Source organism: Oncorhynchus nerka, linkage group LG20 (assembly GCF_034236695.1).
Source record: "Oncorhynchus nerka isolate Pitt River linkage group LG20, Oner_Uvic_2.0, whole genome shotgun sequence".
Lineage (NCBI taxonomy): Eukaryota > Metazoa > Chordata > Actinopteri > Salmoniformes > Salmonidae > Oncorhynchus > Oncorhynchus nerka.
Window position 1 is genome coordinate 31,673,470 of NC_088415.1, and position 17,500 is coordinate 31,690,969.

At 44.7% G+C, this 17,500-nt stretch overlaps 1 protein-coding gene across 2 annotated transcripts in view; it reads right to left on the reverse strand.

Moving 5' to 3' along the window:
* The window catches only part of LOC115102282 (plexin-A1-like), a 305,508-nt gene that overhangs the window by 99,766 nt on the left and 188,242 nt on the right, over positions 1 to 17,500 (reverse strand). For both annotated transcript variants that reach the window (XM_029622073.2, XM_029622072.2), the window contains exons 5-8: positions 17,231 to 17,331; positions 16,994 to 17,117; positions 16,734 to 16,887; positions 7,658 to 7,757 (exon numbers count right to left, since the gene is read on the reverse strand). In XM_029622073.2, coding sequence (XP_029477933.2) covers positions 7,658 to 7,757; positions 16,734 to 16,887; positions 16,994 to 17,117; positions 17,231 to 17,331 — 479 coding nt within the window. The remainder of the gene's footprint in view (positions 1 to 7,657; positions 7,758 to 16,733; positions 16,888 to 16,993; positions 17,118 to 17,230; positions 17,332 to 17,500) is intronic.

Consider the following 17,500-nt stretch of genomic DNA (forward strand, 5'->3'; position numbering starts at 1 on the left):
GTACTTGAAAAACAACATGATTTGAATTATATTAATTTCACTCTCACAGAAAATTGTGAGAACGATCAGTCTCTTTCGAATCAAAAGTTGATGCCGCGATTGTTCACTACAAAAAAAACACTTCAGGGTTGGCTCTTAACACGGGTACACAAACTCATCAAAATCAATTCTGCTAGTGATTTGTCCAATTAAGTCATTTAACAATCATTTAGAAGCAACATTAGAATACAACACAGCCTTCCAGGACACGGGTAGATGCCTAATGAAACATTTACCTCAGTTAATGGATCAATCAGCCTTTAGAATAGATGTTCAGAACCAACCCTGCCTCTGAGGCTGGCTGTTCCATCCTCCATCACTAAACACTAGGGTAAACCAACGGCCTGTAAAAGGTGATTCAACACCTGAGGTCATCTACCTCAAAACGTTTCAAGTCACTTCAGTAGAGTAATTATCTTACATTAGGAAGAATGTGTCAGTGTGTCTCCGTGTTCTGAACTCATTTTTATTATTGACCCTTGGAGCTAACAGTATAGTGTGGCAGGGCTGCTCGGTCAAACGCTGTGTGAGCCACAGATTGGTGTGAGCAGAACAGAGCAGAACAGAACAGAGCAGAACCGAACAGAACCGAACCAAACAGAACCGAACAGAGCAGAACACAGCAAAGTTTTCATCTTCCAGTTGCCATGTCTCCAACAGAGAGTAAAATAACAACAGAGAGGAAAATGTCTAGATCGATATACTCCTTCCTATTCAACATGTTCAAAGGCTTATATTCAAATAAGCTGCCAGGCCCAGATAAGCCTGTTTTTTTCCTTAGTTCAGAAAGCATAAATGAACATAGATTACCAGCAGCCTCAACAAGGTTTTTATAGCTACAGGAGAGTAAAATAGAGGATGAAATAAAATACATGCATTAGTTTGAATCCACTCCGCTTCGCCCCACATAAACACATTGATTTCTCAAAAATCTTTATGAGTTCTACAAAGCCCTTTAACGTGCCTCTTACTCCCATATTCCAGTGACAGAATGAGGCATGTGTAGCACAGCTCCACACTACTATAATGAGCAGGACCCACTACCATCCTAGCTCTACGGGATAAAGTCTATAATCGATTCCTGTATGTGTGTTACTATGGGGAGGAAGTATGAGAGAGAAAGACAGAGAGAGAGACAGAGAGCGAGAGAGAGAGAGAGAGAGTACGAGAGAGACAGAGAGAGAGAGAGAGAGAGAGTACGAGACAGAGAGAGAGACAGAGAGAGAGAGAGAGTACGAGACAGAGAGAGAGAGAGCGAGAGAGAGAGAGTACGAGACAGAGAGAGAGTACGAGACAGAGAGAGAGAGAGAGAGAGAGTACGAGACAGAGAGAGAGAGTACGAGACAGTGAGAGAGAGAGAGAGAGACGAGACAGAGAGAGAGAGAGAGAGAGAGAGAGAGAGAGAGAGAGAGAGTACGAGACAGAGAGACAGAGAGAGAGAGAGAGACAGAGAGAGAGAGAGGGTGGATTTGTGCTACGCTAACAGCCCGCTATTTGTTTGCTTCTGAGGGGTATTACCTTCTAGTCTCCAGACATCTGGGTCTATCGATCCCAGCCAGATGCAGACAGAGAAGGGGGCAATGCCCTTTGAACCCTGCTGATTCTTAGCGCCACACTGGGAGATGTGTATGTCCTACAGCAGGAAATCAAAGCCTCTGTCGTGCTCTGGGGCTGCTACTGCAAACTAGTCAATGTTTCCTGTCTGCTAAGCAGACCACCCAAAAGCATACATTATTACTTAATCAAATACAGAATAGATGTATTTAAGCATGCATACAGTAGACCTACAGTAGATCTACCATTTCCCACTGTTAAAGTATACTTCATATCACTATCAGTAAACATATACATTGATATAATGATCAGATTTTTATTTATGTTATTAGTCAGTTAAGAACAAATTCTTATTTATAATGGAGGCCTACACCGGCCAAACCCGGACGACACTGGGCCCATTGTGCCCCACCCTATCGGGCTCCCAAGTGGCACAGCTGTCCAAGGTACTGCATCTCAGTGCTAGAGGCGTCACTACAGACACCCTAGTTCAAATCCAGGTTGTATCACAACCAGCCGTGATTGGGAGTCCCATAGGGCGGCGCACAATTAGCGTAGAGCCGTCCGGGTTTGGTCTGTGTAGACTGTCACTGTAAATGAGAATTTGGTCCTAACTGACTTGCCTAGTCAAATGAAAAATAAATGGGTTTAATTAAAGCTTTGCTTGTTTCTGCTGAAATTCCAAACATGCTTTATTGTTGCTATAGTGCCTATTCAGGAGCTGGGTGAATGAACACTCAGAGGCTGTTTCCTTTGTTCTGCCTGCTTCAGGAGGAAAGGCAGAGGTAAATGAGAGAAACGGTAGAGGAGAGGTGTAAGCAAGGGATTCAGACATACCGTCTATTAGACTCAGTACTGCCAAGTGGAGTGGCACACTGCCAGGACCAGAGCCCCATCACTTACCCTCTGCTGCCTGTAAATATCACACCTGAACCTGGGCAACAGTAAACTCAGCTTCTCTCCTCTACCTCCAACCTAACAACTCAGAACATCTATCAGGTGTATCACTGCGTATCTCTAGTTGTTTTCAGCCTAACACCTACAGTGTGTTGTTCTGTGATAGATAGATTGAAAAGACAATTGGGATGATTGAAGTGAGAGTGGATACCACAGAAGACCTCTTCTTCCCATCCAAACCATTCTTTACATTGGTAGAATGTTACCAGAATGTTGAAGCCTAATGTTCTTGTCCTGTTACAACAGGTGGTTCAAGAAGCACCAGGCCAGTAGCAGGCAGCCATGTTGGGGAGTAGTTGTTATGCAGGTGAGTGAGGACCCAAAAGCGGTTTAACAGAAACAGAGTCTTTTAATGTCCAAACACAGGGAAGACATAAATCCTCTTCAGATGTATCGGTTGACAAAATAGACAACCCGCAGAGAGGGCGACAAATAAATCATAAAGTCCTCTGATCTTTACAGGAGAGTCCCCTTCTAGCAGCAGAGGAGAATAGCAGGGTTAGCGGCAACAGACTGCTGGTCTCTCCGGGTAGGCGCGGGTTGTAGAGGACAGAGGTACCTGATCACATGTAGCATCTGATGAAGAGGCAGATTATGACAGGACGGGACAAGGGTGAAGCAAACGAGAATCTGACAAAGACAGAAGCAGAAACAGAGAGAGAAATAGAGACCTAATCAGAGGGAAAAAAGGGAACAGGTGGGAGAGAGTAAACGAGGTAGTTAGAGGAGATGAGGAACAGCTGGGGGAAGGAAAGGGAGAGAAGGTAACCTAATACGACCAGCAGGGGGAAACGAAGTGAAGAGAAAGAACAGGAACAAGACATAACATGACAATACATGACAGTAGTGGACTACATGTAGTTCAACTAGTCATTTAACTATATTTTGCAGGAGCTTGGTGGTAGTTGAACTAAAATAAAAATCTAGGTAGAGTTTTACTTTCTTGCCATGTAGTGGTGTAGCTAACTACTGGAACTACACACTGCTTTCAAATGATAATACTACTAATATGGGTGAAGTTGTCACGTTCGTCATAACGAGGAGACCAAGGCACAGCGTGATAAGAATACATTCTTCTTTATTTACACGAAGAACACTAAACAAACTAACAAAACAACTAAATGAACGTGACGCTATAAGACACGAGTGCTGACCGGCAACTTCACCTAGACAAGAAAAAAACTAAACCACCCTCGTCACAACCTGACCTAACCAAAATAAGAAAGAAAACAAAGATAACTAAGGTCAGGGCGTGACAGAAGTGGGCAATCATTTCCTGTCTTTTCAGCATCAGACCTGCCTAACTCTCCCTTGAAACGTCATGATTGTGTTTAATAGGCTAAATGACACATTCTGTTAACAAATGACCTCAAAGTGAATATGTTCTTGCAATTTGTATTTGACATTTCACATGTACATCTGATCATTTTTCATTAAGCAGTTTGAATGTAGCAAACTACTTTTTAACTTTGGTTAATTCAACTATATTATTCTAAAGGATAGCGATAGTGTAGCTTAATTTCTTCCAGTGTGAAGTAAGTGGTAGCTTGGTGAAGTAGATTTTCAGAGAAGCTTCCTTAACACGGACAGCAGGGAGATGAAGTGAGCACCCAGCCCGCCTACGAGAGCCTGTCTCAGGGCTCTCTGCCTTCCATGAGTGGGGCCTTTTCAAGGCTGTGAATCCTGCATGCATTTCCTCATTCTTTTTATATTCTAATAGGCGCTGTGGTTTGGCTGAGGCGCTAACCTTTTAGCTCTGTGGATGCATTATCCCCAACACAAAGGGCACAATCCATCTCTCCTTCACTTGTTTTCTCCCCTCCCCCTCTTTCCCTCCTCGCTCCTCTCATTAAAAATACATTCAGTCCCTCACACGCTAAATTAAACTATTCCGGCAGTCTTTTAAATGCAAAACTCTAATATTGTTACTGTGTATGTAAATAGCTGGCCTTGCCAAGTAGAGTGCCCTCTCCGCCCACCATGCCTGTCACCTCTGAGGAAAGCTTTTTATTGCACAGCAGCCCCGTTGGCACACACGGCCCACTGGCAGTCTACACACGCTGGGGTCAGGGTTCAGAGGTCAGGAGGGGAGTAGTTCAGGGGATCACGTGGGTTCTATATGGCTGACAAGGCTGGGTTGTTAAAACTAGACTGTAGTGTACTGTAAAGTCCTGATGGGCTGTGTTGCATACAGCACATCAAAGACCTCACTATGCCTGCTTATTCAATGAGAGAGGCATGGTGAGAGAGCTTAACCAGTCCTCATGCACACACGCACGCACACACACACATACACACACACACACACACACAGTCCCTCACAAACACATGGTAGACAGCGCACACCCACACATTACAGAGGCCCATATATAATCACACATCCTCTAGGTTCAAAGACGTTGAATCGGGCCTTGATAAGAGGTCCAGGTGAACACTTTACATACACTCTCCATTATGTCCAGCTGTAATGGGGCGCCAGGGCAGCTAATTAGTATAATATTGCTGTGCTAATGTATGCAGCTCACAGAGCAGAGGCCAGGGAAAAAATCAGTTTGATAAATAAGAGCAGAGAGGAACATCTGGACCAGAAGGAGAGAGGACCAACAGGAAATAAGAGAGAAAGGGAGAGCGGGAAAGGAAGGGGAGAGGTAGAAGGGAGGAGAGGGAGAGAATGTGGGGGGACGAGGAGAGTTAGAGGGAAGGAGAGGGAGAGAATGAGGGGGTAGAGGAGAGTTAGAGGGGAGGAGAAGGAGAGAATGGGGGTAGAGGCGAGGAGAGGGGGAGAATGAGGGGGTAGAGGAGAGTTAGAGGGGTGGAGAGCGAGAGAATGGGGGATAGAGGAGAGTTAGAGGGGAAGAGAGGGAGAGAATGAGGGGTAGAGGAGAGTTAGAGGGGAGGATAGGGAGAGAATGAGTGGGGTAGAGGAGAGTTATAGGGGAGGATAGGGTGAGAATGAGTGGGGTAGAGGAGATTTAGAGGGGAGGAGAGGGAGAGAATGAGGGGTAGAGGAGAGTTAGAGGGGAGGAGAGGGAGGAGGAGGAGAGGAAGAAGAGACATAGGGGAAATGGGGAAGGAAGAGGAAGAGGGAGAGATTAAATATATAGTAATTGGGTGGGAAATGGGTGAGAGGGAAGATGGCGGTCTTTGGACCATATATACAGAACCAGTCAAAAGTTTGGACACACCTACTCATTCAAGGGTTTTTCTTTATTTTTTACTATTTTCTACATTGTAGAATAATAGTGAAGACATCAAAACTGTGAAATAACACATATGGAATCATGTAGTTACCAAAACAGTGTTAAATAAATAAAAATATATTTTAGATTTTAGATTCTTCAAAGTAGCCACTTTTTGCCTTGATGACAGCTTTGCACGCTCTTGGGATTCTATCAACCAGCTTCACCTGGAATGCTTTTCCAGCAGTCTTGATGGAGTTCCCACATATGCTGAGCATTTGTTTGCTGCTTTTCCTTCACTCTTCGGTCCAACTCATCCCAAACCATCTCAATTGGGTTGAGGTCGGGTGATTGTGGAGGCCAGGTCATCTGATGCAGCACTCCATCACTCTGCTTCTTGGTCATATAGCCCTTACACAGATTGGAGGTGTGTTGGGTCATTGTCCTGTTGAAAAACAAATGATAGTCCCACTAAGCGCAAACCAGATGGGATGGCGTATTTCTGCAAAATTCTGTGGTAGCCATGCTGGTTAAGTGTACCTTGAATTCTAAATAAATCACTGACAGTGTCACCAGCAAAGCACCCTGACACCATCACACCTCCTCCTCCATGCTTCACTGTGGGAACCACACATGCGGAGATCATCCGTTAACCTACTCTGCATCTCACAAAGACAAAGCAGTTGGAACCAAAAATCTCACAGTTGGACTCATCAGACCAAAGGACAGATTTCCACCGGTCTAATGTCCATTGCTCGTGTTTCTTGGCCCAAGCAAGTCTCTTCTTATTATTGGTGTTCTTTAGTACTGGTTTCTTTGCAGGAATTTGACCATGAAGGCCTGATTCAGGCAGTCTCCTCTGAAAAGTTGATGTTGAGATGTGTCAGTTACTTGAACTCTGAAGCAATTATTTGGGATGCAATCTGAGGTGCACTTAACTCTAATGAACTTATCCTCTGCAGCAGAGGTAACTCTGGGTATTCCTTTCCTGTGGGGGTCCTCATGAGAGCCAGTTTCATCATGCTGCTTAATGGTTTTTGCGAATGCACTTGAAGAAACCTTCAAAGTTCTTGAAATTTTCCGTATTGACTGACCTTCATGTCTTAAAGTAACGATGGACTATATTTTTTCTTTGATTATTTGAGCTGTTCTTGCCATAATATGGACTCGGTCTTTTACCAAATAGGGTGATCTTCTGTATACCACCCCTACCTTGTCATAACACAACTGACTGGCTCAAATGCATTAAGAAGGAAAGAAATTCCACAAATGAACTTTTAACAAAGCAAACCTGTTAATTGAAATGCATTCCAGGTGACGACCTCATGAAGCTGGTTGAAAGAATACCAAGAGTGTGCAAAGCTGTCATCAAGGCAAAGGGTGGCTAATTGGAAGAATCTCAAATATAAAAACTATTTTGATTTGTTTAAACACTTTTTTGGTCACTACATGATTCCATATGTGTTATTTAATAGTTTTGATGTCTTCAGTATTATTATACAATGTAGAAAATAGCCAAAAATAAAGAAAAACCCAGGAATGAGTAGGTGTTTCCAAACTTTTGACTGGTACTGTATGTGTTCAGTGAAAGGCAGAGTTAGGGATGGTGGGATAGATACAGGGGCTGACAGCCTCAAGCCAAAATGTGGAGAGAGTGGTGTGGAGGAAGGGAGGAAAAGAGATCTCAGATGTAAAGGGACATAACTCAGTGTAGTAAAACTTTATCAATGACATCAGAGGAGCTCCAAGTTATTAAGAAAATGACATTAAGAGTCTGATCTCATCAGCAGTAACAAGCACTGCAGAGCAGAGAGGAGAGGGTATCTTTCTCTCTTTCTCTATTTCTCACTCCTCTTTCTCTATCTCTCTTTCTCTCTCACATACACACACACACACACACACACAGAATTAGGTAAAGCGGAACTTACGATTGGTGCACACTGCAGTTGTAGAAGACAAAGTCCACACTGGCAAACTTCTTCCCTGTCTCCTTAGACTTCAGATACAGCTTCACAGTACGCTTGTCCCCTAGAAAGAGGTACAGTCAGATATAGCTTCACAGTACGCTTGTCCCCTAGAAAGAGGTACAGTCAGATACAGCTTTCAGAACTGGGTGAAAAGGCCAATAAATATTTCACAATATTTTTCATATTTTTGACAGCATGACCATATTCGATGGTATTTTACATTTTTGAATAATACAAGTTCTAAATAGGCTTTATGAGTAGCTCATGACCTCAGGGTGGCAACACATACATTTTAAGTGATTCCAATGGGTCTTTCTCCATTCTGATTGTTTTGTACTGTTCAAAAAAAATGAATCTGCATTTCCTTTACTATTATTTTAATTTCCACATTATTCTAATTATATAATTGGAATATAGTGGGCAGCGTCTTGAATACATTGGGGTTTGACATGACAAGAAATACATAAACCAGGGAGGAATTATTGACAAGGTAGGAACCAAAGTGTTGGTCAGTGTTTCCAGGTGACCCTAAATAGATGTTACATTGCATCTTTTCTTTCCTTTTATACAGTATATATACAAAAGTACGTGAAGACCCCTTCAAATTTGTGGCTTTGGCTGTTTCAGCCACACCCGTTGCTACCAGGTGTACAAGATCGAGCACACAGCCATGCAATCTCCATAGACAAACATTGTCAGTAGAATGGCCTTACTGAAGAGCTCAGTAACTTTTAACGTGACACCGTCATAGGATGCCACCTTTCCAGCAAGTGGGATTGTCACATTTCTGCCCCGCTAGAGCTGCCCCAGTCAACTGTAAGTGCTGTTATTGTGAAGTGGAAATGTCTAGGAGCATCAACGGCTCAGCCGAGAAGTGGTAGGCCACACAAGCTCACAGAATGGGACCGCCGAGTGCTGAAGCACGTAGCGTGTAAAAATTGTCTGTCCTCGGTTGCAACGCTCACTGGCGAGTTACAAACTGCCTCTGGAAGCAAAGTCAGCACAAGAACTGTTCGTCAGGAGCTTTATGAAATGGGTTTCCATGGCCGAGCAGCTGCACATAAGCCTATGATTACCATGTGCAATGCCAAGCGTCGGCTGGAGTGGTGTAAAGCTCGCCGCAATTGTAGCAGTGGAAACGTGTTCTCTGGAGTGATGAATCACGCTTCACCATCTGGCAGTCCGACAGGACGAATCTGGGTTTGGAAGATGCCAGGAGAATGCTACCTGCCCGTATGCATATTGCCAACTGTAAAGTTTGGTGAAGGAGCAATAATAGTCTGGGGCTGGTTCTCATGGCCCCTTAGTTCCAGTGAAGGGAAATCTTAACGTAACAGTGTACAATGACATTCTAGACGATTCCGTGCTTCCAACTGGCAACAGTTTGGGGAAGGTCTCTCCTGTTTCAAAATGACAATGCCCCCGTGCACAAAGCGAGGTCCATGCAGAAATGGTTTGTTGAGATCGGTGTGGAAGAGCTTGACTGGCCTGCACAGAGCCCTGACCTCAACCCCATTGAACACCTTTGGGATGAATTGGAACGCCAACTGTGAACCAGGTTTATTATGGATCCCCATTAGTTCCTGCCAAGGCAGCAGCTACTCTTCCTGGGACTTATTACGGATCCCCATTAGTTCCTGCCAAGGCATCAGCTACTCTTCCTGGGGTTTATTATGGATCCCCATTAGTTCCTGTCAAGGCAGCAGCTACTCTTCCTAGGGTTTATTATGGATCCCCATTAGTTCTTGCCAAGACAGCAGCTACTCTTCCTGGGGTTTATTATGGATCCCCATTAGTTCCTGCCAAGGCAGCAGCTACTCTTCCTGGGACTTATTACGGATCCCCATTAGTTCCTGCCAAGGCAGCAGCTACTCTTCCTGGGGTTTATTACGGATCCCCATTAGTTCCTGCCAAGGCACCAGCTACTCTTCCTGGGACTTATTACGGATCCCCATTAGTTCCTGCCAAGGCACCAGCTACTCTTCCTGGGACTTATTACGGATCCCCATTAGTTCCTGCCAAGGCAGCAGCTACTCTTCCTGGGGTTTATTATGGATCCCCATTAGTTCCTGCCAAGGCAGCAGCTACTCTTCCTGGGGTTTATTATGGATCCCCATTAGTTCCTGCCAAGGCAGCAGCTACTCTTCCTGGGACTTATTACGGATCCCCATTAGTTCCTGCCAAGGCACCAGCTACTCTTCCTGGGACTTATTACGGATCCCCATTAGTTCCTGCCAAGGCACCAGCTACTCTTCCTGGGACTTATTACGGATCCCCATTAGTTCCTGCCAAGGCAGCAGCTACTCTTCCTGGGGTTTATTATGGATCCCCATTAGTTCCTGCCAAGGCAGCAGCTACTCTTCCTGGGGTTTATTATGGATCCCCATTAGTTCCTGCCAAGGCAGCAGCTACTCTTCCTGGGACTTATTACGGATCCCCATTAGTTCCTGCCAAGGCACCAGCTACTCTTCCTGGGACTTATTACGGATCCCCATTAGTTCCTGCCAAGGCAGCAGCTACTCTTCCTGGGTTTATTATGGATCCCCATTAGTTCCTGCCAAGGCAGCAGCTACTCTTCCTGGGGTTTATTATGGATCCCCATTAGTTCCTGCCAAGGCAGCAGCTACTCTTCCTGGGACTTATTACGGATCCCCATTAGTTCCTGCCAAGGCAGCAGCTACTCTTCCTGGGGTTTATTATGGATCCCCATTAGTTCCTGTCAAGGCAGCAGCTACTCTTCCTAGGGTTTATTATGGATCCCCATTAGTTCTTGCCAAGACAGCAGCTACTCTTCCTGGGGTTTATTATGGATCCCCATTAGTTCCTGCCAAGGCAGCAGCTACTCTTCCTGGGACTTATTACGGATCCCCATTAGTTCCTGCCAAGGCAGCAGCTACTCTTCCTGGGGTTTATTATGGATCCCCATTAGTTCCTGCCAAGGCAGCAGCTACTCTTCCTGGGACTTATTACGGATCCCCATTAGTTCCTGCCAAGGCACCAGCTACTCTTCCTGGGACTTATTACGGATCCCCATTAGTTCCTGCCAAGGCACCAGCTACTCTTCCTGGGACTTATTACGGATCCCCATTAGTTCCTGCCAAGGCAGCAGCTACTCTTCCTGGGGTTTATTATGGATCCCCATTAGTTCCTGCCAAGGCAGCAGCTACTCTTCCTGGGGTTTATTATGGATCCCCATTAGTTCCTGCCAAGGCAGCAGCTACTCTTCCTGGGACTTATTACGGATCCCCATTAGTTCCTGCCAAGGCACCAGCTACTCTTCCTGGGACTTATTACGGATCCCCATTAGTTCCTGCCAAGGCACCAGCTACTCTTCCTGGGACTTATTACGGATCCCCATTAGTTCCTGCCAAGGCAGCAGCTACTCTTCCTGGGGTTTATTATGGATCCCCATTAGTTCCTGCCAAGGCAGCAGCTACTCTTCCTGGGGTTTATTATGGATCCCCATTGCCAAGGCAGCAGCTACTCTTCCTGGGACTTATTAGGATCCCCATTAGATGCACCAGCTACTCTTCCTGGGACTTATTACGGATCCCCATTAGTTCCTGCCAAGGCAGCAGCTACTCTTCCTGGGGTTTATTATGGATCCCCATTAGTTCCTGCCAAGGCAGCAGCTACTCTTCCTGGGGTTTATTATGGATCCCCATTAGTTCCTGCCAAGGCAGCAGCTACTCTTCCTGGGACTTATTACGGATCCCCATTAGTTCCTGCCAAGGCAGCAGCTACTCTTCCGGGGCTCCAAACATATTAAAGCACTTACATCAATGAAAGATAAAACAGGACATCACATAACATTAACATTATTACAGCACTACATATCTACAATACAACATGTTTAATACCACCATTCAACAATATCACAATGTGTGCCTATGCATGTGGCTATACTTTAGTGTGTCTCTTCACAGTCCCTGCTGTTCCATAAGGTGTATTTTTACCTGTTTTTATCAATCTGATTCTACTGCTTGCATCAGTTACCTGATGTGGAATGTAGTTCCATGTAGTCATGGCTCTATGTAGTACTGTGCGCCTCCCATAGTCTGTCATGTAAATAATTAATGTTAGCTCTGTGTACTTTTAAGGTCCAGCTGTGCTGCCCTGTACTGAGCCAACTGCAATTTTCCTAAGACGCTCTTTGTGGCACCTGAACACACTACTGAACAGTAGTCAAGGTGTGACAAAACTAGAGCCAATAGGACCTGCATTGTTGATAGTGATGTTAAGAAGGCAGAACAGAGCTTTATTATGGACAGACTTCTCCCCATCTTAGCTACTACTGCATCAATATGTGTTGACCATGACAGTGTACAATCCAGGGTTACTCCAAGCAGTTTAGTCACCTCAACTTGCTCAATTTACACATTATTCATTAGGAGATGTAGTTGAGGTTTAGGGTGTAATGAATGATTTGTCCCAAATACAATGATTTTAGTTTTGGAAATATTTAGGTCTAACTTATTCCTTGCCACCCACTCTGAAACTAACTGCAGCTCTTGTTGAGTGTTGCAGTCATTTCAGTCGCTGTAGTAGCTGACGTGTATAGTGTTGAGTGTTATAGTCATTTCAGTCGCTGTAGTAGCTGACGTGTATAGTGTTGAGTGTTATAGTCATTTCAGTCGCTGTAGTAGCTGACGTGTATAGTGTTGAGTGTTGCAGTCATTTCAGTCGCTGTAGTAGCTGACGTGTATAGTGTTGAGTGTTGCAGTCATTTCAGTCGCTGTAGTAGCTGACGTGTATAGTGTTGAGTGTTATAGTCATTTCAGTCGCTGTAGTAGCTGACGTGTATAGTGTTGAGTGTTATAGTCATTTCAGTCGCTGTAGTAGCTGACGTGTATAGTGTTGAGTGTTATAGTCATTTCAGTCGCTGTAGTAGCTGACGTGGATAGTGTTGAGTGTTAGTCATTTCAGTCGCTGTAGTAGCTGACGTGTATAGTGTTGAGTGTTATAGTCATTTCAGTCGCTGTAGTAGCTGACGTGTATAGTGTTGAGTGTTATAGTCATTTCAGTCGCTGTAGTAGCAGACGTGTATAGTGTTGAGTGTTATAGTCATTTCAGTCGCTGTACTAGCTGACGTGTATAGTGTTGAGTGTTGCAGTCATTTCAGTCGCTGTAGTAGCTGACGTGTATAGTGTTGAGTGTTATAGTCATTTCAGTCGCTGTAGTAGCTGACGTGGATAGTGTGGAGTGTTAGTCATTTCAGTCGCTGTAGTAGCTGATGTGTATAGTGTCGAGTGTTATAGTCATTTCAGTCGCTGTAGTAGCTGACGTGTATAGTATTGAGTGTTATAGTCATTTCACCCGCTGTAGTAGCTGACGTGTATAGTGTTGAGTGTTATAGTCATTTCAGTCGCTGTACTAGCTGACGTGTATAATGTTGAGTGTTGCAGTCATTTCAGTCGCTGTAGTAGCTGACGTGTAGTATTGAGTGTTATAGTCATTTCAGTCGCTGTAGTAGCTGACGTGTATAGTGTTGAGTGTAATTATGGAACACCATGTCAGTATCCACCTGACCAGACTGCAGTGGATGACAAGACAGTGGTGTAATTATGGAACACCATGTCAGTATCCACCTGACCAGACTGCAGTGGATGACAAGACAGTGGTGTAATTATGGAACACCATGTCAGTATCCACCTGCAGTGGATGACCAGACTGCAGTGGATGACAAGACAGTGGTGTAATTATGGAACACCATGTCAGTATCCACCTGACCAGACTGCAGTGGATGACAAGACAGTGGTGTAATTATGGAACACCATGTCAGTATCCACCTGACCAGACTGCAGTGGATGACAAGACAGTGGTGTAATTATGGAACACCATGTCAGTATCCACCTGACCAGACTGCAGTGGATGACAAGACAGTGGTGTAATTATGGAACACCATGTCAGTATCCACCTGACCAGACTGCAGTGGATGACAAGACAGTGGTGTAATTATGGAACACCATGTCAGTATCCACCTGACCAGACTGCAGTGGATGACAAGACAGTGGTGTAATTATGGAACACCATGTCAGTATCCACCTGACCAGACTGCAGTGGATGACAAGACAGTGGTGTAATTATGGAACACCATGTCAGTATCCACCTGACCAGACTGCAGTGGATGACAAGACAGTGGTGTAATTATGGAACACCATGTCAGTATCCACCTGACCAGACTGCAGTGGATGACAAGACAGTGGTGTAATTATGGAACACCATGTCAGTATCCACCTGACCAGACTGCAGTGGATGACAAGACAGTGGTGTAATTATGGAACACCATGTCAGTATCCACCTGACCAGACTGCAGTGGATGACAAGACAGTGGTGTAATTATGGAACACCATGTCAGTATCCACCTGACCAGACTGCAGTGGATGACAAGACAGTGGTGTAATTATGGAACACCATGTCAGTATCCACCTGACCAGACTGCAGTGGATGACAAGACAGTGGTGTAATTATGGAACACCATGTCAGTATCCACCTGACCAGACTGCAGTGGATGACAAGACAGTGGTGTAATTATGGAACACCATGTCAGTATCCACCTGACCAGACTGCAGTGGATGACAAGACAGTGGTGTAATTATGGAACACCATGTCAGTATCCACCTGACCAGACTGCAGTGGATGACAAGACAGTGGTGTAATTATGGAACACCATGTCAGTATCCACCTGACCAGACTGCAGTGGATGACAAGACAGTGGTATAATTATGGAACACCATGTCAGTATCCACCTGACCAGACTGCAGTGGATGACAAGACAGTGGTGTAATTATGGAACACCATGTCAGTATCCACCTGAACAGACTGCAGTGGATGACAAGACAGTGCTTGTGACTCAGTGGTCGAGCAACTGCTCTCTCCTTGAGTGACAGGGGGCGGGGCTTGGTGTGGTTAGCAGCATGCAGCAGGAAGAGGAGAAAGATGACTCAAGTAGCAAATGGACCAAACTATAAAACAGGCATTACGTGCACCGGATATGACATTTAGCAAACCAAACATTGAAAGTAAAACCCAAACCGGTCGTTGCATCAATATCGGTATATACAGTTGAAGTCTGAAGTTTACATACACCTTAGCCAAATACATTTAATTAAACTCAGTTTTTCACAATTCCTGAATAATAGTAGAGAGAATGATTTATTTCAGCTTTTAATTCTTTCATCATATTCCCAGTGGATCAGAAGTTTACATACATTCAATTAGTATTTGGTAGCATTGCCTTTAAATTGTTTAACTTGGGTCATATGTTTCAGGTAGCCTTCCACAAGCTTCCCACAATAAGTTGGGTGAATTTTGGCCCATTCCTCCTGACAGAGCTGGTGTAACTGAGTCAGGTTTGTAGGCCTCCTGACAGAGCTGGTGTAACTGAGTCAGGTTTGTAGGCCTCCTTGCTCGCACACACTTTTTTAGTTCTGCCCACAAATGTTCCATGGGATTGAGGTCAGGGCTTTGTGATGGCCACTCTAATACCTTAACTTTGTTGTCCTTAAGCCATTTTGGAAGCATGTTTGAGGTCATTGTCCATTTGGAAGACCCATTTGCGACCAAGCTTTAATTAACTTCCTGACTGATGTCTTGAGATGTTGCTTCAATATCTCCACATCATTTTCCATGCTCATGCAGCCATCTATTTTGTGAAGTGCTCCAGCCCCTCCTGCAGCAAAGTCCCTCCACAGTCACTCCACAACATGATGCTGCCTCCCCCGTCCTTCATGGTTGGGATGGTGTTCTGCAGCTTGCAAGCATCACCCTTTTTCCTCCAAAAATAACAATGGTCATTATGGCCAAACAGTTCTATTTTTGTTTCATCAGACCAGAGGACATTTCTCCAAAAAGTATGATCTTTGTCCCCATGTGCAGTTGCAAACCGTAGTCTGGCTTTTTTATGGCAGTTTTGGAGCAGTGGCTTCTTCCTTGCTGAGCGGCCTTTCAGGCTATGTCGATATAGGACTCGTTTTACTGTGGATATAGATACTTTTGTACCTGTTTCCTCCAGCATCTTCACAAGGTCCTTTGCTGTTGTTCTGGGATTGATTTGTACTTTGTGCACCAAAGTACGTTAATCTCTAGGAGACAGAACGCGTCTCCTTGCTGAGCAGTATGACGGCTGCGTGGTCCCATGGTGTTTATACTTGGTACTATTGTTTGTACAGATGAACGTGGTACCTTCATGTTTTTGGAAATGGCTCCCAAGGATGAAACAGACTTTTGGAGGTCTAGAATTTATTTTCTGAGATCTTGGCTGATTTTTATTTATTTTCTCATGAGGTCAAGCAATGAGGCACTGAGTTTGAAGGTAGGCCTTGAAATACATCCACAGGTACACCTCTAATTGACTCAAATGATGTCAATTAGCCTATTAGAAGCTTCTAAATACATGACATCATTTTCTGGAATTTTCCAAGCTGTTTAAAGGCAGTCAACTTAGTGTATGTAAACTTCTGACCCACTGGAATTGCGATAATCTGTCTGTAAACAATTGTTGGAAAAATGACTTGTGTCATTCACAAAGTAGATGTCCTAACCGACTTGCCAAAACTATAGTTTGTTAACAAGAAATTTGTAAACTTCCGACTTCAACTGTAGTTAAATATGGTACATTCTTAGAAAAAAAGGTTCTAGATAGAACCAAAAAGGGTTCAAGTCTTGCCAAGCCCAAAGGTTCTATATAGAACTGAAATTGGTTCCATATAGAACCCTATATAGAACCTAAGGGTTCTATATGGAACCAGTTGTAGTTCAGTGAAGAAGAACTCCTGGGGTTCTGATCAAAGAACTCTACAAAATAGTTCTATATAGAACCTTTAGAGGTGTCATATATGAAGCAAGCATAGAGCGCTGTTTGGTTCTATCCGGAACCCAGCCCTAACAGCTTCACAGTACGTTTGTCACCAAGAAAGAGTGACAGTACAACACAATCTACACACAGACAAATAATCCAATGCTGTTCACACACAGTGTAACTGGGTTATATTACTAGCAAATAGCAGCATGAGGATGCTGTGGCTAAATGTCTCACCCTGGTTGCGTGTGATGGGGGCGACCTCTCGTGTGGAAGGGGACAGGCAGTAGATGCGTCCCCCAAAGATGCGTCCCTCTGTCTCAGTGTAATCCTCAAAGGAGCAGTTGACCCCTGCCGAAAGGTTAGGCACATTCTGGGCCTGCAGCACCAGCTAGGGATACAGAGAGAGAGGAGAGTGTGAGGACACGTCAATGTGAGAACACACACACAGAAACACACGGGCACGCACACACATGATTTATTGTCAGGTGACGTACCTGCACTTTGGACATGGTGACAGAGATGTTTCCGGGCTGGACACTGAGTTTGACGCACTGCTCCACTCGGGAGGCAAAACGCTGAGGCTCGTCAGCCCTCTCACAACGATCCTTCCTGGAGCACCTGACAGAGAGAGCGTTTTGGTTCTTCAGGTGACTTGTTAGTATGGAGTTGAGGACATAGTAATGTCAGGAACGCAGCGTCAGAGCAGCACCGTGTGGTCATACAGTACTTACACATTGTGGAGGACACACCAGCCACAGTGGGGATCTCCTGACCCCAGGCAGCCGCTGCAGGAGGAGTACTGCTCACAGCTCTCCACTGGAACACGGCTCACCTGGAAACACACAGTACACACGGTTAACATCATAGATCAATTGACTTTACAGAGGGAATGGATGAGTGTTCAGCTGTGAGCGTAGTATTTGTTGACACACACCATGACAAACGGGCACACGGTTGTCTTTCCAAAAAACTGATTTGATCAGATTTGTCCTTGTCTCTAA